The following is a 20,614-nucleotide window of genomic DNA, read 5'->3' on the forward strand; positions in this document are numbered from 1 at the left end:
GGTTTTCATTTTCTGCGGTGTTCGTGTGCACGGTAATAGTCATTGCGTCGTGGGTTCATTTGTGAATGCGCACGCTTTGGAAACAGCAGCGAGTGGATTTGCTCAATAATGTAGCGTCAAATGTTAGCCATTGCTAGCTCGCTAAGATAACGTAGCGTCAAATGTTAGCCATTGCTAGCTCGCTAAGATAACGTAGCGTCAAATGTTAGCCATTGCTAGTTCGCTAACAAACGTAGCGTCAAGTGTTAGCCATTGCTAGCTCGCTAACATAATGTAGCGTCAAATGTTAGCCATTGATAGCTAGCTAACAATCGTAGCGTCAAGTGTTAGCCATTGCTAGCTCGCTAACACGTTGGCGGAATCGTCAGGGGGGAGGGGGAGGGCACTCTTCTTCGCGACGGCCATCACGAATGTGTTTATCGCTAAATTTTCTCTTGAACGAGTTGAGCTTCGTGTTTTGAATTTTTCGTCACGGTGAAAAGGTTAATGGGCTCGTCCTGCAAGGTAGATACTCAAATAACGCAACGGTATCGAATAGACAGCCATATTGATTTATAAAATGTTTCGTTGCTATTATTTTAGTGGGCGAGGGCGCCATCAAGCAGCTAGCGGCTAGCTTATGTTAGCTGGCGTGTTCAACACCAGCTAACACAACCTTATGTCGGCTGGTAGTTGGTAGGCCAACTCGCTCCACACGGTAATTACATATTTATTGCCGGAGCACCGTTTTGGTATGTTCACGGTAATTTTCCCGCGGAGATAACGGCGATTCACACAACTAAGAGATTATAAAGTATTTTGATTGGTGTTTTCCAACGATAACGACGCGTTAGCCCGACGTTAGCCGGCTACAGCTAACCAAGACTAATGGCGAAAGCGCCGTCGTATTAAAGTAATGTTTCGTCTCTTTCAATGATGAATAATGGAAGACGAGCCTAACTATGAATTTGTGTCACATTTTGAAGAAAGAAAAAAAAAACCTAGATTAGCGGTCCACGAGATAAAGGGACAGATTTCGAGTAAATTTGTGTTTTCTTAAAAACAATGTTAATTTTGAAGCACACTATTCAGTGTGACGCCACCAGAGTTGGGTTGGTGCACACAGATCCATACATACAAACCACAATCAAATTCAAACTGATATGCCAATCCCAACCAACATAAGCGTGAATGAAATCAGGCTAATGAATCCTCTTGTCTCGATTTCACTTGCTAAGGTGTTTAAGTGGACGTGACGCTTTTATATTGGATATAAAATAGAAACACGATTACTGTTTAGCGATTCTTTGTTGTGTTATAACGTATGCCGAAGTCGATGTTTTAGAAAATGTTTAACGCATTGTGAGGTTAAAACACTTTTGTGGTTTTCTTTAATATTTTGAGATGTCTCGAAAATCATTCTCCTAATCTCATTGTGTAGCTACTATGCCATGACAATAAAGGCTTTCTATTCTATTTCTAGTCTATTCTATTCTAAAAGTCCCAATTCATTGTGTTGTTTTTTTGGTATTGCTGTGTAGATTTGGCCTTCAGATTGTTTCTCCACTAAATATTTCTGCATGTTTTCTTCACCTCATAGAAATGCTAGTATGAAAAGAAAGGTGGTAATGGGATCATTCGTTTTTTAATATTATACACCCTGAAAAAACCACATTACCTGTTGTTGAACCCTCATATAAAATCTCCAATTTAAGATAACTTGGCAATGGTTATCAATTGTTTCTTCTTCTGATTACTGGACAAGAGAGCATGTTTGTTCTGTATGTCTCCAAATCTGTTACGGTGATTATTTGTTTAGCTCAGTAATATAAATGTATAGCGGTATTTGTTGTGTGGTGACGCAGCGATAAGAACGGGGGGTGGTGGTGTGTGTTCATCTGTTTCATGTAAATCCTCCTCTTCCTCAGTTTTAATGCTAGATGAGTGAGGTGGGTGTGGCGTCCCACCAGCCCGACCATCCTGACTGACGGATCTCTGGATGACCTTGTCCCCACCCCTGTCCCTGCGCTCATATACACCACAGCAATGTCACATCTGCCCAGCAGCTCAGTCCGCGACCACATGAAATGGGTTTGTTTTGCCAACGCCAAAGTGGTTACAGATAACTTTACTTAAAATCATGTCGCTCGGGATGTTGTCGTTGAGTAGTTTAGAAAATAGAGTTTCTGTGGTAAGAGATTCAGACAATTTTGAGTTAATTGTAGTTGTGTTATTCTTGATTTTTCTGTGCAGGCAGGGCTGCTTGGCTGTGAAGCTGTCCTCTCCAGTATGGCCCTGATGCAGGCCAGCACCATGGCGGCTCCACCTAAGAAAATGATGGCTCCTCTTGGCCATGGCCCACCACAGCGAGAGGGACCTGACCGTGGTCCCCAGAGCCACATGATCCTCCCGTCTGGAATGAGCTGTCCACCCCTGGTGAGGACCCACTTGGGATATAACATGCACTGCTTTTATTAGTGTCAATGTTGTAAACCCACTGATGCTTTGACATTTCATTGTTTTTCTTTGTGGGTTTTTTGTTCTCTGTGTACTCATGATGATTTATTTCTAAGGCAACCCTAACTCTTGTCTTTGATGTTCTTAAACTTACCAATTGAAATGTGAGTTTAGATTACATTTGCTAATGGCTAGCACAAATTGAGATAGCACTGACATAATGACTCGCAGGTTATGCACATGTTTTCAGCTGTGGAATCTGAGAATAATTGTCTTTATGTCTGACTCTAGCTAATCCGGAAGGACGGTGAATTCCAAGCCGCACGCCTGCTGGATGAGAAGGAGATGAGGGCCAATGAGGAAATGCAGCAGAAAAAAAAGAACAGGAAATCCGTAACGCCCTGTAAAGTGAGAGAACAAGAGGGAAGGGGTGGGAAGGTCAGTGGCTGTAGTTGCTAAATTGGGAATGGGCTGTTTGTTTTAATTTTCCTCTATTAAAAAAAAAAAAAAAACAGCTGCTACCACACATTTTTGTAAATGCATTTAAGTTTATACAAGTGTGCCTGACTTGGAGCTTTCGTTTGTGTACTTTCTGTTTGTGTGGGGGGTGGGGCGAGGAGTTTAGAGAAGATGTGGAGGGGGTGGAGGATCTCTGTAGAGGAAGAAGGGGGAGGGGGAGCAGGGTAAAGCCGAGCACAATAACTCCATTTGTGTGTGCAACGGGGGAGCAGTAACATGAGGGCATTAGGCCATCGGAAGGGACTGTGGGCTATTTTTCAGTTTGAATATTAATTTATGTAATAGAATCACACATGGAGAAAAAGAAAGCTTCATGTATATGCAAGAAAGGCACCACAAAATTAGTGCAAAAAAATGCAATTGCATTTCTGGGTTTGTATGTCTGACATTGCTTTAGTGATTAAATGCACTTTATCATAGTTTATAGTTAGTGGACTGCTGAACTGGCATTTGAGTCAAATGTTGAACTGTTATTCTATACTGTTCTTATTAGGGCACAGGAGATGAGAATGGTCCATCATCCAAAGTGCAGAAAAACTTTATTTGTGATCACTGTTATGGAGCATTTAGGAGTGGATACCACCTGAAGAGACATATCCTCATTCACACAGGTATGTTTCACGCTTACAACAACTCTGGTTTCAGTTAAGCCGACGGATTTTGATTTAAAAATAATTTGTTTTACCTGAAAGCTTGAGTTGGACTGAATCTTATTCTCGGACTATCCAACTGTGAGGTTTTGCAATGGCTTGCTTTAAAACCTTGTTTTCTGGTAATAGTCATTTCCTCACAGCTAAATGGTGGTATCTGTGGGGAGTTTAACTAAAACTGGTGCTCTTCGGTTTAGGGGAGAAGCCGTATGCTTGTGCCGTATGTGACATGAGGTTTATTCAGCGTTACCACCTGGAGAGACACAGCCTCATTCACACGGGTATGCGTCCTTTAACCGTACCCATATTACACAAACCTGACTACACTTGTAGTCTGTTTCTTGAAGCAATGGACAGGTGCTCAGGGTTCATTTAGTCTGTGGACAGTAATTTCCAACAAAGCCATCCCCAAAATCTGTTCACCCCAAAATATAAAGCACAGTTTTTGTCTCGTAAATATTGATTCCTCAACATCAGGTAAAATTTACAGGTGATAATGATTCAGTGTGATCCTGAGTCCACTATTAAAAACTATTGTTTTAACGTTAATAAAATGGTGTCTTTCCTTTTTAGATGTTCATTATTTACACTAATCATAGTGTTCCGTTTTTCTACACGGAAGAACACTTGGATGCATGTTTGTGGGAGTTCTCAGAGGTTTTGAGACTTTGTTCTTTTTTCCAGAATGTTAGGTGGGATTGATCTTTAGTACCTTAGAACCTCTCTGACTACCATAAACCTTCTCTCTAAATTCAACTGATAATTATGGAAATAACTTGTTTTTGTGTTCCATTCTGATGGTTTTGGTCCATATCTGTTTTTGGGGAATCATTTTGAGTAATTTTATTATTTTAATTAGCAGTCATTGAAATAAGACAGGAGCCATGGGAGATGCATGTTTGATGCACTCTTCACATGGTGCAACCACCCACGGGCTAATAATACTGCATGTTCTGTAAACACATCAGCTGTACCACTCTGCACAATCGAGTAGTGCTGTGTTGCAACTGGCTGTCTACCAGCTCAACAGCCCACATGTTGCCACCCACACTCCTCAACCAAGCACTCCCGATGAAGAACATTGGGTACTTTATTCTGAAGCCTTTGTCTAGATTGTTTGAAGAAAATCAGTGAGTAGAATCTTTAGAACTATCTGTTTGGAAGCAGATTTGTGCTGAGAAATTGTCTTCGAATGAACAGAACCATTGGCACCACCGTATTGGTGTCCAGCTGACCATGAACAGCCATGTTATTTTTTTATGTTTTTTTTATTCCCTACTGAAAGACAGCAATAATACTTAAGTATTACAAGAATACTTGTGCTTGATTTATGTGACTTGCTGACCTTTTTAGTACTTTTCTTTAATAAATAAATATGGATTTGAATAAACATTAAGAAAGCTATTCATGAAATAGGAAGCTATTTAGAAAATTCTATCATTTATATTGCTAAATGAGAGCAGTTTCTGAAACAAGACTTTTTGATAGTGGACTTAAAAGTGGACACAAACATTTTGACCCCAGTGCTTAAACTGCATTTGGTAACCGACAAGCACAAGAAACCTGCACATTCATCTATATTATTTATAATTTTGTATCTTAATTGTTATAGTTTCACTGAAAATGCATGGACATCAAAGGACTGTTATTAATTTAATTTTAATTGCAATGAAAATGTATTACTTTTTTTGAAAAGCATTTCTAAATCAATAATTTGATTGAACCATTTTATACAATCCTGTTTTTCATTGTCAAAGAAGTTTGCTATGGGTAAGTTAATATCCAACGTCATTCTTTTTCCAATCCAGTAAATACTGCCCCTGCATTGATCAAAATAAATGAACAATTCTGAACTTGCATTGACCAAAGGGGCCCAGTTCAGTTGGCATAGTTTACTGTATGTGTACATTATTTGATTCCAATGTCCCAGTGGCTTGAGTGAGCAGTAGCTCATGGTGGCAGCATCGCAGCTATTCTTTTCTGTGTGTTTTATTTTTGTTACTTACGTAATTATAATCCCTCCACCTTTCCACTTATTTTATAGATGAGTAGCTAATGCTTTTATGCTTTGTGTGTGTAGGGGTGAAGCCATACGCTTGTTCCATATGTGACATGAGGTTTTTTCAGCGTTACCACCTGGAGAGACACAGGCTCATTCATACGGGTATGCGTCCCTTTACCGTACCCAATTCAAGTTCAAACTGTTATTTAATCTGTCAGTCTCATTGACATCAATACTTTTTTTACCAAAGAAGCTTGAGATAAAACAAAACGCATAGAACTACAAAAGAAACGACAAGCAAACATGAATGTCCAGAAGACCCTTTTTCTTAAACATAATATTAAACAGCCCCGTACTACAGCATTGAGCATGCTATGAAAGGATTATTCCTCTTTTGAGTCGGCCATCAATTTTTGTATTTGGTAGGTGGCCTGGATAAAAGCAAGAAGTACCCGATGAACGAGCAAGATAATTTCTCTTTGCTAATACAATTCCATCGGGTTCCCATGTCACTGGGCAACCACAGGAAATGAATACCGGTAGTTAAAATGAGGTCGAAATGTGTCATTCGCTTTAAAATGTTAGAAATATTTTTGGGGGGTTCAGAACAGTTCAGTTCAGAGTACAAAACATACCCTGAAGTACTTGATTTTAACAGAAAAATATCATCAGCAGGCCGGTGTTGTAGATGCTGTCGTGTCGGTTTTGATCATGCTTGGCTTAAATATTTTTGCAGCTTTTGTTTCATGATGTATTCCAGATGCTCCCCATAACAGAATAATTTTTTTAGCAATTAGAATCAAGACCAATCACCCCTATGCATGAAGCTTGATTGGATTGTGTTATGTCTCCAAGGTCCTAGTCATTTAATGCTTGTAAATGCTGCTTTCCTTTAATGCTTTAGGACGGTACTAGCTAGCTAAAATATTGGTTTGTGTTATGAAGGAAAATCCGAGCTAATGTGCTGATACTCTGTGTATGTAGGGGTGAAGCCGTACGCTTGCTCCATGTGTGACATGAGGTTCTTCCAACGTTACCATCTGGCCAGACACAGCCTCACTCATACGGGTATGCGTCCCTTTACCGTACCGTAGGTGGCCTGGATAAAAGCAAGAAGTACCCGATGAACGAGCAAGATAATTTCTCTTTGCTAATACAATTCCATCGGGCTCCTATGACACTGGGCAACCACAGGAAATGAATACCGGTAGTTAAAATGGGGTAGAAATTTGTCATTCGCTTTAAAATGTTAGAAAATGTTTTTGGGTTCAGAACAGTTCAGTTCAGAGTACAAAACATACCCTGAAGTACTTGATTTTAACAGAAAAATATCATCATATATTTGAGGACCCCATATTTAGCATGCGCAGTGAAACAATCAAGGTAAATGCAGAGATGTAAGGGACCACCAGACATGATTTACAGAAGCTTCTTTTTGGACCCCTCAAAGTGTAGCATCCCTTTTGTACCATTGCAGTTTGACGCAGGTTTTTCAGGCTCCCATTTAATTTGGGGCATCGTCAAAAGGTGCTTCATAAGCTATCAAAGCTAAAGAGATAAAGGTTGCCTTTATCATTTGGCTGAAATTGTCATTTGCTGTAACATTGTCAACCTCATCAGAACCTCACCTGTACGCCTTTGGCTTAAGAAAATAGTCTTTACCAATTTGTATGAAGCACAAAGTATATATATATATATATTTATCATTTTGAATGAAACATTACCTCCTCGGCGTGTTTTTGTCATTGACATGGTGGCCAGCTATTTTAACCATTAAACCAGCCCGTATGATCAAAATGAGGCTTTCAACTCGATGTGGGTGGGGACTATATTATCCCATAAATTAAGGTTTCTTTAGTAACCATGATATGCAGATCATGTGTAAGACATTACATATATGTCGTAAACATAGTGTACACCAGTTATATGTACTTTACGTATCTGGTCATATGTTAACTGAGATACAATATTTTGATTGGATTCGGCCAATCCAGCCGCACTGAATTTTCAGATGCACGGGCCATGGTATATTATGGGAATAGTCCTTTGATGTCCACGCACTTTTGAATATTAATTGCTGCACAGCTCATTTAATTTAATTTCACACTTATAGCGCTTCAGCAATACACACTTTCACGCCATCTTAAACTGAACAGATGTGTTTGTTGACATACTATTGAAGCTTGCAGTAAGTCGCAACAAGTATGCTCACCATAATGTCAAAACATCTTGCTGGTCCATGTCGTAGCGGACGGTGCAGCGTGCTGCTGTTTCTGCTTCAGCAGGCCGGTGTTGTAGATGGGTTTTTTTGCCATCTCGCTGCTGTCGTGTCGGTTTTGATCATGCTTGGCTTAAATATTTTTGCTGCTTTTGTTTCATGATGTATTCCGGATGCTCCCCATAACAGAATAATTTTTTTTTAGCAATTAGAATCAAGACCGATCACCCCTATGCATGAAGCTTGATTGGATTGTGTTATGTCTCCAAGGTCCTAGTCATTTAATGCTTGTAAATGATGCTTTCCTTTAATGCTTTAGGACGGTACTAGCTAGCTAAAATATTGGTTTGTGTTATGAAGGAAAATCCGAGCTAATGTGCTGATACTCTGTGTATGTAGGGGTGAAGCCGTACGCTTGCTCCATGTGTGACATGAGGTTCTTCCAACGTTACCATCTGGCCAGACACAGCCTCACTCATACGGGTATGCGTCCCTTTACCGTACCCGATTCAAGTTCAAACTGTTATTTAATCTGTCAGTCTCATTGAGATCAATACTTTTTTTTACCAAAGAAGCTTGAGATAAAACAAAACGCATAGAACTACAAAAGCCATCAATTTTAGTATTTGATAGGTGGCATGGATAAAAGCAAGAAGTACCCGATGAACGAGCAAGATAATTTCTCTGTGCTAGTACAATTCCATCGGGCTCCCATGACACTGGGCAACCACAGAAGATGAATTGTTCAAATGGGGTAGAAATTTGTCACTCGCTTTAAAATGTTAGAAATGTTTTTGGTTTCAGAACAGTTCAGTTCAGAGTACAGAACATGCCCTGAAGTACTTGATTTTAACAGAAAAATGTCATCAGCAGGCCAGTGTTGTAGATGGTTTTTTTTTTTGCCATCTCGCTGCTGTCGTGTCTGTTTTGATCATGCTTGGCTTAAATATTTTTGCAGCTTTTGTTTCATGATGTATTCCAGATGCTCCCCATAACAGAATATATTTTTTTTTTAGCAATTTGAATCAAAACCTTCATTGGATTGTGTTGTTTCTGGGGGGTTCTACTCATTTAATGCTTGTAAACGATGCTTTCCTTTTATACTTGAGGACGGTACTAGCTAGCTAAAATATTGGTTTGTGTTATGAAGGAAAATCCGAGCTAATGTGCTGCTACTTTGTGTATGTAGGGGTGAAGCCGTACGCTTGCTCCATGTGTGACATGAGGTTCTTCCAACGTTACCATCTGGCCAGACACAGCCTCACTCATACTGGTACGCGTATGCTAATGCTAGCTCATTTGGTAGTAATGTTTTAGACATACCTTAGCTCTGCAGTAGCAGTGTAAACATTTTTAGCATCCAAAATGACAAACGGCTCAAAACGTTCTATTTAGAAGCGTGAAGATGTATCCAGACATGTATTAGGATGGTGAAGTACCTCACTTTTAGCTCGTGACATAAATACATGACTGCACAATATGGCCACCTGAACAATCACAACTTTTGACCCACTTAGGGTTGCAACACAAAACCATTTAGAGCAAAGAAAGTGTTTTCTCAGGGTGGTATAATATGTTAAAACAAAAGACCCAATATAAGGGGGGGGTTGATGGTTATGACCTGATGCTTTTCTGCTTCTGGCTTTATGTTTATATATTTTCTGTGTGCGTAGGGGTGAAGCCATACGCTTGCTCCATGTGTGACATGAGGTTTTTTCAACGCTACCACTTGGCAAGACACAGCCTCACTCACACGGGTATGGGTTCAAACTTCTTTGGTACATTAGAGCCCAAATACCCAGGTTACTGAAGTTTATGTGTACCGTGGTTATAGATTGAGTTTCATGTTTTTGCAATATTTATGATTGTGAAGCAATTTTAAATATTGTTGTTAGCTGGAGAATTGCCCGTCAGTTTTTTAAACCCTGTCTTGTTGTATCCAGCGGCGCGGTGGTGCAGAATAAAATAGACATTTGTGATTAATTTTGCTTAATGTTTGGCGAACTTCATTTAGGTCCACTTTTCACACATGCAGACAGAATAGGGATTGTCAAAAAAAGATTTTAGTGTTGAGTCGATTCAGTGCCACTGAAATTGACATGTCTGGATGCATAAATGAGTGTGTCCCTGTTCAGTTTGTTGTGTTCTTCCTATCCCAAAACATTTTACTCTGTGTGTGCAGGGGTGAAGCCATATGCTTGCTCCATGTGTGACATGAGATTTTTCCAGAGATACCACCTGGCAAGACACACTCTCACCCATACGGGTATAACTTCTATTTATCCCTCTAACTTGAAGCATTCAGGGGTTGTAAAATTTTGTACATGGTATGCCGTGTGCATATTTTGACAGAAAGCCAAATTGGAATTTCTGATATACAAATCAATTTTTCTTTTTAATCAAAGATAAAAATAATTAATGCAGGAATATTTTTTTTTCTTGTATCTGTATTTTGTAAGTCCTTATATGGTTGTTATGACCAATTGTATCCCTTGTTTGTATAGAAGCAGTTAAAATACTAGGTCTTGTAACGACATTACATTTTGAAATGACGTATCTTGTGTACATAGTTCATGAAAACGTTTTTTAAAAGTGTGGTACTGTGTGCGTTTAGGGGTGAAGCCATACGCTTGCTCCATGTGTGACATGAGGTTCTTCCAGCGTTACCATTTGGCAAGACACAGCCTCACTCATACTGGTATGCTTGAATTAATTGTTCCCTATTAATTATGAAAGCTTCATATTAGCAACATACATGTGGATTTGTTTTTTTTCATGTGGCATCTGCGATGCCAGAACTAAGTCATTGTTAGTACATGAATTCCCCCTTCTAAAATGTTAAATCAAATTTATAGGCTTTGTTGGAAAACTGTCCACTGAAAAAGTGACTCTGTCAGTTTTGTGTCAATATGATAATGGTACTATTGCATGCTGATAATTGAACACTGTTTTACGTAGTAGATAAGGTTAGGTTTATTGTCATTACACATGTACAAGGTAATGAAACGCAGTAAATGAAGTCATATTAGAGAAAAGGCACATTACACTAAAGTATTTTAAATGCAGACATCAAAAGGTGACATTTCTCCAGATTTTCTGGACCAATAAAAGAATATTGGGCCTGAAAAAATGTTTAGATTATAATTCCATGATATTACTGTTTGCAAGATGCCTGAATATTATTGAAGATCATCTACAGTGCAGTGCAGGAACTAGTTTTCTGCTTTGTTGGTGATGCATCTTAACTCGGAACATCTGCAGGTCTTCTGTACTGTCTCAAATAGATTTTTGGTTGTCGTAAACAACGTAAAAGCATTACTTTAGTCTTTACATTTTATGACTATTTGTGTTTATGAACTTCAGCAACATAAATACATGTAACATTGTTGTGTTCTTTTTAGGTGTGAAGCCGTATGCTTGCACCATGTGTGACATGAGGTTTATTCAACGTTACCAGCTGGAGCGCCACAGCCTCACTCATACTGGTATGTTTCCTTCTTTGAACCTTGACCTTGCTGTCCCTGATTTTTCTCATGCATGCGCTGCATATTGTTTAAATGGCTGTTTCAAACTCGAGTTTGTATTGCTTTCTGTCAATATATTAATAGATGCTAGTGCTTCATATATAAGCAAAAAACCTCAAAACACTTGTTAAATAATTTTGCCCATACTTTGCATATGAAATGACATGAAATGAAACTTTGCAAAACCACACCCTTGGTAGCAGATAATTAATTAGCTATTTCAAAAGTTGTTCTTTTAGTTAAACTGATGAAATAGGGAGTTTGTCTCTGATGTGACTGGATTCAGCAAAACAACGGGATTTATATTATATTCAGAAATGTGCAGTGATGCAAAATGCAGAAATACTATTCAGTAGTCCCTCTGCATTGTTTGACACGTTCAACAAACACGACAGGAGCGAAAACCTCCTGGTTGTTTAGCTTCCATCTTTGAGATGGCGGCCGTTGGTCGGAGCGTCGAACCTTATTCTTTGTCTGCCGGCAAAACTAGCCATTGATTGTTGAATGGCGATTGGATCTTTTGCTTCTTGGTGCTCTGTTATGAATAGATAGAATAGTGTGTATGCTTGGTGTAGATCTAGAATAGATTTACTTGAGTTTTTGGGCTTTTTGATGGCTGCAGTATGTTTCTACCCATTTTACCAGCACCTGGCTGTAATGCATCGTCCTTTTGTTAAACGCAATTGCATACAAACCTGTAGGTGTGTTACTGCCTCTGTTATTACAAAGTATAAGTTAAAATCCAGGAAAAACATTTTTTATTACAAGACCATTGTTGTGTATACAAATCAATTCTAAATACTATTTTTTTCTATTTAATAACTATACGATTAGTCAAAGATCAAAAGCCATCCCTAATGCAGACCTCAATAACCAGATTGCGTGGACTTCTCTCTGGCCAGTCTTACTTGGAACAAAGTAGTAGTGAGTGGAAATAGATGAAGAGGAGGCAACGGACGGGGAAAGAATAGAGCATGCCGTGTAGACGAGAGAAGTGTGAGCCACAAAAAAAGAATAAAGTCCAAGGACATTGGTACAGTTCAGGAAGTGGCTAAGAGAGGAGGGGAGAAAGACAAGTAACCACATGCAGTATAGTTCAGGCGAGAGGAATGAAATGCAGTCTGAGGTGTAAACACGGGTTTACCTGTCGAGAATTACGGTACAACATGCAAATGTCGAGCTGACTGCTCACAGCTCAGTCATTGTGTCATTTCCTCTGCAATGAATGAGTTACTTGCTTTGCTTTTACTATTTTGAAATAGATTTTCTGAAAGATCTTCATTACTGTTTACAGTCTGCTTTAACTGTGCAGCCGCTTTATTTGTAGAGAAACGCAAGTTCCTAGTTTATTTTTTGCTAAATCATGAGCTAGGATCTGTGTGATAGATTTTGAGAGCTTCTATTACTATAAATCCTTTTTTGTACAGCAAATTAATGTTCAATTATAAAGCTGCAGTGCGGGACTTTGATTTTACTGTGACTGTTGCAGTTACATTCGCACCTTTGCCCAACAAGCGTACACAATGCTGATCACGCCTGTCGCCACCCGGTCTACCCTCTGGATTTCAAAAGTATATTGAATTGTTGTCGTTTTTAAATCTACTAACCAGACTGAGGGAAAAATGGTGGCTTCTCTGGCAGGAACATGGAAAGGCAGTCAAGTTACCCGCTACTGTGCAGTAGATTTGTGTAATGCCACAAGGGGGAGACAAAAGTTCCGCACTGCAGGTTTAATATGTTTTATAAGGTTGTTTACCAACTGCCTAAAATTTTCTATCCTCTGCAATCGGCGTAAAAAAAAAAAAAAAAATGCAAGTATTTATGGTCCCAAATCCATTGCACTAATCTGGAGACAGTTTGGTGAAATTATATGAACATAAGTACTCATTGGCATCGTGTGGAAAAACATGTGTTGGTTGAAATTGCCCACTGAGGCTTTGGTTCAAATCGATTCTAAGTCTGGTCATTTGGATGTTTTGGTATGTTGAAGCCTGCTGGAACTAAAGCGCTGATTAGTGCAACCAAACTTTACTAAACAACGAGTAAAGTTTAATGTCGATGATTTTTGGCAGTTGAGTGTTTTATGCTAAAGTTGGTACTTTGTGTGCGTAGGGGTGAAGCCGTACGCTTGCACCATGTGTGACAAGAGGTTTTTTCAGCGCTACCACCTGGCCAGACACAGCCTCACTCATTTGGGTATGCGTCAGCCAATCTTATTAAAGTCTCAAGATTAGGTTGCTGAAATATCTGTCTACTCTTCAACATCTGTGTTTGTACACAAATTATTCAAATGTAATTTCAAATCAGATGACACCACCATGTGTTGTGTAAGTGGATCCTAGGTGTGACACGAGATATTATATACCATACCATCTATATACTTGTGTCCATGTAAGTACATTTAGGGTTTGGCATTGGTTATTAACCACCATTATCAATTTAGTCCATAGTAGTACTCTTAAGTAATGACACAGGAGTACAGATTACCTGTCTTCCATTGGTGGCAGAGACACAAATAACTCTGGATGCTCTGCGTTTAGGTGTGAAACCTTTTGCTTGCACCATGTGTGACATGAGGTTTTTTCAGCGTTACCACCTGGCGAGACACAGCCTCACTCATACCGGTATGGGTCCGTGCACCACGCCCATGACATTCACTTGGAGTAATCAGTGTGCACATTTAATTCCGTCAGATCGTCGCAGGATAAGCAGTAATGTTTTTTTTGTTTGTTTAATGATTGTTGGTAGCAACAATGCTATGAAATGATAAAAACATAAAGAAAAGTATTCGGGACTAGTTTTTTCTATTGCATGAATTGGCGATTGTGTGGTTAATAACCAATAGTGTAGATATTAATTCCTCTAAACTATAATATAGAAAGTGAGGCAAAGTATTATAATATTGCTACTTTGCATTTAGGTGTGAAACCTTATGCTTGCACCATGTGTGACAAGAGGTTTTTTCAGCGCTACCACCTGGCGAGACACAACCTCACTCATTTGGGTATGCGTCCGCCCACCGTGCCCATCACTGAGACCAGACTGTAATTACATAGTCAGATACAGAGCCTGCCATCTGATGTAATCATCAGTGCTCTCCCAAAGGGATACGTAGAAAATGTTTTGATCAAACCTATGCTTCATCGTGTGTGCAAATGCAACGTTAAAAACCAAATGTTAGTGTGTGAAGGAATACAGGACTGCAGCATCATCAGCTCATGTCATGTGTTAAGTTGTGGATTTGATCAGTTTGATGCATTATTCATTGAATTTGGAGGAGAAACCTTTAAAAATCACGAATTTGCTTTATAATAATGAAATTGAAAAAAGGAAATGGCAAACAACCCATCAATTCTTTGATTTGAATGAACATTGAAACATTGTGAGCACAGTCTGAAATAATACCATGATGCTCTGCGTTTAGGTGTGAAACCTTTTGCTTGCACCATGTGTGACATGAGGTTTGTTCAGCGTTACCACCTGGCGAGACACAGCCTCACTCATACGGGTATGCGGCAGTGCACCTGCCAGTACATAGTATTTATAATGCGAATAAATGCAGCATACTGTACTTATGATGAAATAACTTGCTATTTTTGGAACCTGTACAATGAGTAAACGTTAGAATAATAATAATTTGTACCTAGAACATAGAGCTCCTTCAATAATAAATAAAAACCAGCAACACTGAGACATCTGGCTCCATCCTGTGCTTTTATTTCATTTTTGGTTACTGCAGGGCTTACAAATGGCTTTCCAGAAAATGCTGTTGCCTCTTTAATAGGATTATTCACTAGTGACTTACATTAAATGTATATTGGTTGATTATTAGCATGATTTAAATTCATATTTAATTCAACTGGCTATTAATAATTAATTTTAGCGTAGTGTCCAATGGCCAAAATTATAACTTGAGAATTAATACTCCCTCATCATTTGAGTTGTGATTCAGCTAAAATGGCCATTTTAGTAGTTTTCATTGTGGGTAATATACAAGAAGGCAGCATTTAATATTATTTGTCTGTGTATGAATGGTTCTGTGCTTAAAAACTAATGGCTGAGTAGATAAAGGCTTTTATTTGTAAGGAGTGGAAGCACGGGTAAAGTAATATTGCTGCTCTGCGTTTAGGTGTGAAACCTTATGCTTGCACCATGTGTGACAAGAGGTTTTTTCAGCGCTACCACCTGGCGAGACACAACCTCTCTCACTTGGGTATGCGTCCGCCCACCGTACCCATCACTGAGACCAGTACTGTCCTTAAATACAACTTCTCTTGATCAGGTCTAACCTGCATTATGCATGCTAATGCCCAATTAAAGCAAGTCGTTAAATGTAAGTCATTGCAGCATTGTGACATCATCAGCTCATGTGATGTGTTTAGTTGTGGATCTGAAATTTGACATAGTTGATTTGGACAGAGAAACTAAATCTCCACAAAGCAAATGCAAAGTGGTTAAACAGCCCATCAATTCTGGATTTTAGTTACTAATTACTAGTGCGTTGCTAATTAGCAGATTAAAAGTCATGAAAATAATTTCTGGATGCTCTGCGTTTAGGTGTGAAACCTTTTGCTTGCACCATGTGTGACATGAGGTTTGTTCAGCGTTACCACCTGGCGAGACACAGCCTCACCCACACGGGTATGGGTCCGTGCACCTGCTCTTTATTAATATGCATGAACATGGATTTTGCCTTAAGATATACTACTCACAAAACGTCAGGGATATTCGGCTTTTAGGTGAAATATCAGGATAAATCTAAAATGCCCTACGACCTTTACAGGTGAACTTGAAGTAGCCTTCGCTAAACTTTTCGAATGCACGTGTCCAACAGTTCAATGTTTCCGTAGTTTCTGCACAACTTGCTGTTCTCTAACAAGGAGCTTAATGGCAAAATTCACACCAGGTGTTCCATGAATCGCCCGATCAGCAGTAGCTCGCCATTCTCTCACACAATGCTCACGACGGAATGTTTTCTTTGCAAACACACGTTTATCTCCACAGTATGTTAAAACCTGACATAACTAGCCACAGATTAACCGCATGTCTGAACATTTCACGCCAGGAAGACAATGAATGATGCACATGTAGAAATGTTGAGCCGTCCTCTGTGCCGGTGCTCCGGTCTTAGCGCCATCCTGAGCCCGGACCGTGTATTTCCCTGTGCCTGTGGGCGGCGGGGCTAATGTGTTGCTCTGTGTGCGTAGGGCTGAAGCCGTATGCTTGCTCCATGTGTGACATGAGGTTTATTCAGCGTAACCACCTGGAGAGACACAGCCTCACCCACACGGGTATGCGTTCCTTCACCGTACCCTTATTACCGAGAGAGGCCAAGCGGGGTCACGACAAACTCGAGTTTGGATTGTCAAGTCATTTGATGGGATGTTGAACCAGCTTCAAAACACTCGCCCCGCTTTTAGGGGACAACTATTTGAACGTAGATCCGGCCCACAAAAATACAATTCCACTCCGATCTACACATAATGAGTTGATGACGAGGCCTCTTAGAATATTACTTCAGATGTTGGAACTACTTGAAATTTACTGAGGGCATGTTGTTTTTACAACTTTGTGTAAGTGTTGGAACTGTAGCTTCTAGGTCAGCATTAGCACATGAGAAGCTGCACACGCTGTTGCTAGGCGACGCTAAAACTGATGCATTGACTGTGTATTTGTGTGCTCTTGTAGGAGAGAAGCCATTTGCTTGTGACATGTGTGATATGAGGTTTATCCAGCGCTACCACCTGGAGAGACACAAGCGTGTCCACAGTGGGGAGAAGCCGTACCAGTGTGAACGGTGCCAGCAGGTACGTGCGAAGCGAACGGATTCGGCCATCTTATACAGGAAGCATAATAATAACAATCATCTGATAGCGGTGGTCACTCGGCCAGGTTTGACTATCTTATCTCGCCCTTACTGATGTTTTAAAATGTCACCATTAACATTGTTCAAACTGTGTTTTAAGAACTTTTCTCGGACAGACCGGCTGTTGCGGCATCGGCGGTTGTGCCAGGGTCGCGGCGTCGCCAAAGTGGAAAACCAGCCGTGCTGCGAGCCCCGCGCGTATCCCCAAGAAGCACCACCCGCACCCCAGACTTGGAGTCCGCTGCACCCCCCTCCAGGCCGGCTGGCAGTCTGACATTCCACCTTCCCTGCATCCACAACACCGGAGGCAGGACAAACCACAGGGTTTCTTCTTCACGGCTTTGTGCTGAGTGAAGCCACGCTCTAGCACGTGCGTATTACAGCTCCAGTCTTGGGATTCCTAACGACAGAGGGACATTTGTATTTTTTTTTTTTTGGGGTCGACTTTTACTGTGCTTATTTTTCTCTCTCTCTTTTTGTTTTTGTTAAACAGACAAGGCTCCCCTGTGATGAACAGCGGTCCTGTTTTGTACTAAATCGTATTTGATCTTTGTGGGGGGCGGAAATAAGTTTTTATTGTTGTTCAGATAAATCTGCATTTGGCGGTACGTGGGAGGGGCAGAGAGGGTGTTGTTTAATCATGACCTGTTTTCAGTTATGATGAAGTGATGACGAAAACATTTGTGCACCTAACTTTGCATTATGTGGCCCGTTTTTGGCTCCCAGACCAGATTTAAGTTGCTCTTGCATCCGGCGTAAACGTGGCGTTCCAACACGATCAGAGCAGCAGCATTTCCGTGACTTTGTCAGCATGGGTGGAGTTTCGATCATTATTTTTATGTAAATAATTGAAAATTACTTTTTTTATGCATAAAAGTAGTCGCAAACCATGTGACGATTACAAATTGGTTCAAGTCCTACCTGTTGCTGCAGTTTCAGTGAAATTCGCATACAAAGCTTTTGTGAATGTTTTGAAACTTATTCGTATCAAAACGCTCATAACTGGTGCGAGGGCGACCTGCCTGCACCTCGTGGTCTCCAGAAGCGAGTCCTCCCTCTCGCTCCATACTTCCTGGTCCAGACGAGTGCAGGTTGGCCACTTGATGTCCCATTATGTTTGTACAGATGCTCACACTGTGAGATTAGTGGGGTTCTACAGAATCTCGTGGCCTTAGTGTTTTGTTTTAATTTGCCTTTTTCAGACGTACAGGTCGTCGACGACTTACGGCCGCGTTTGATTTGGTCGCAAGTTGGCCCATGTCCCAATTACCTTGAATATATTATGCTGTAGAGTAGATGGAGACAATTTCCTCTTGGTAGACATCGTGGGTGAAACCGCAGGATGCCCTCGATTCCGGTGAACTCTGTGCGCTCGCGTTCCGATACGTCGTAACCGGCGCGGTCGAACAGTCGTAAGTCGACGACTACCTGTGTTTACCAAGACGACAGCCTTTCATCCTCACGCCCCCCCCCTCCCCCTCCCCCTTCCCAAAGCTGTCATTCCAGCTCACGGCTTCGGTGACACCGACCGTCTTTAGATGATAACGCATCTTCTGGATCGTTGTTAGTGACGACACCGGAACGCAGTCTGTAGCCCCTTCTGTTGCAGGCCGTAACTGAATCAACACTTGCTTAACTCTACTACACGCTAACCGTTGCCTTTTTAGCCAGATGTTATGTGGTTGATGTGTTATAATGGATGTCTGTCACGTCATTGGGTTTAGCCTCCTTGTAGTACTAAATGATATTGTAACAAAGGATTTCTTTCACCTCTGTTGAACTTCTTGATCGTACTGTGTGAACGTCTTGGACGGTCAGTCGGCGCAGAGCAGGCGTCTGTGCTGAAACGTGAAAGTCTCGTTTGAGCACAGAGTGGGGAAGAGGACTCCAGAATAAGTTCTAGACTGAACTGAGTCCGATCACGGAGGGCATTAACTGGTTTTAAATTCATCACGAGAAGTTTGTGTTTGATATAAATGAGTAGGCGGTTGCTGACTTGTGTATTTTAACAAACGTATTTTTTTATTTTCCGTTTATCAAGGCAAAGTTGTAGTACGGTTCAAGTGTGGTCGGTGCGGGTTTGGTGAATTTAAGTAGGATCCAGGTTCAGCAATGGCGCCCAGTTTGGGAAATGGAAACGTTATTCCAGAACTGTGGAGTGGGGGGGGGGTTACTGCTGGCAGGAGCACGGAGGGAAATGGCTAAAGGGCAATAGAGTAGATAGTTGAGGTCGCTTGTTGTTACCTGGCCCTTTGTTTTTAGTATTCTCAATCTCGTCGTTAAAATGCAATAGTACCCTTGAGTCTCAGATCATTTGTTTATAAGACTGGTTTCATTTTTCAGGCGGATCCGAGGATTTATTTGTCTGAGAATTTTTCATCACATTTTGATGATTGTTTCAAGGACTTTTTTTTAATTCTGATAAAATTGTAAACACTGGAGTGAAAGGAAAAGCTAAAAAAAAAAAAAAGATGGATATTTTTTCCTTCAGACTGTGCTAGATTTTAGGGTTTAGACTAAGCCGACTTCTCCTCAACTCGCCACAGAACGTGGACAGAACCATTTGGATCAGTACAGTTGAGCCCAGAATGTTCAGTAATTTTGACATTAGAGGCAGAAGTAACACAAGAAAATGTTTTTTTTATACTAAGTCCCTGGTATTTGTAGTAAATTATATTGATAATGGTATTAGATGAACAACAGCAACTGTAGCTATCACAGATTAGTTGTTTTCTTTATTAGTCTTGCATGCAGAGTTATGGTCCTCAGTTAAAATAGGATCTTGATATTAATTATTTTGTGTAGGAAAATGAGTGCATAAGGATAACTTCCTAAAACATGTTACAATGATTATTGTAAAACGGGCTAACTAATATGTACCCTTGTGATCCAATTAGTTTCAAGTATATGAAAATCTGAGGAGAGGCTTCTCACTATTATGCTGAAATAAAATCATTTGTAAAGGACTTTTGTACACTCACGAGTTGTGTTGACTCATTTCAGACTCTGTTGTGGTAAAGATTTATTCAAGATTTTACAGCCATTCATTTCCAACATGAAAGCATTTGTTTTGTTACAACAGCAAAAAAAAAAGGAATAATCAATTTAAAGCGCATTTTGCAGTTTACTACATCCCCCAGACATGAACTGAATTTCTTCTTAGTTAAAGATGGATTACAACCAGCACACAGGCATTATCTCGGACCTTACATGTTTCATCTTGTTTAATTTGGGTCAGTGGCTGATTTAAACTGTCTGAGGGTGAGGGAAGAAATCATCCAGAGTGTCTTGGAATCACAAAATTGCTGGAGAAAATATTGAACCAAACCAGAACTGGAATTGTGACCAAACATCAAAGCTGCACTGAATTATCAATCAGAAATGTTACTCAGCTGAAAG

The 20,614-nt window shown here is 40.2% G+C and overlaps 1 protein-coding gene across 1 annotated transcript; it reads left to right on the forward strand.

The window, feature by feature from the left end:
• The first annotated feature begins 422 nt into the window (after positions 1-422).
• On the forward strand, positions 423-20,189 carry LOC137898403 (zinc finger protein 740-like). Its single transcript, XM_068742438.1, has 7 exons — positions 423-504; positions 1,908-2,070; positions 2,233-2,415; positions 2,728-2,866; positions 3,459-3,566; positions 17,038-17,156; positions 17,316-20,189. The coding sequence occupies exons 2-7, from the start codon at positions 2,026-2,028 to the stop codon at positions 17,487-17,489; spliced, it is 768 nt and encodes a 255-aa protein (XP_068598539.1). The 5' UTR covers positions 423-504; positions 1,908-2,025; the 3' UTR covers positions 17,490-20,189.
• The last annotated feature ends 425 nt before the right edge of the window (positions 20,190-20,614 follow it).

The sequence above is a fragment of the Brachionichthys hirsutus genome, chromosome 8 (genome assembly GCF_040956055.1).
Source record: "Brachionichthys hirsutus isolate HB-005 chromosome 8, CSIRO-AGI_Bhir_v1, whole genome shotgun sequence".
Taxonomy (NCBI): domain Eukaryota; kingdom Metazoa; phylum Chordata; class Actinopteri; order Lophiiformes; family Brachionichthyidae; genus Brachionichthys; species Brachionichthys hirsutus.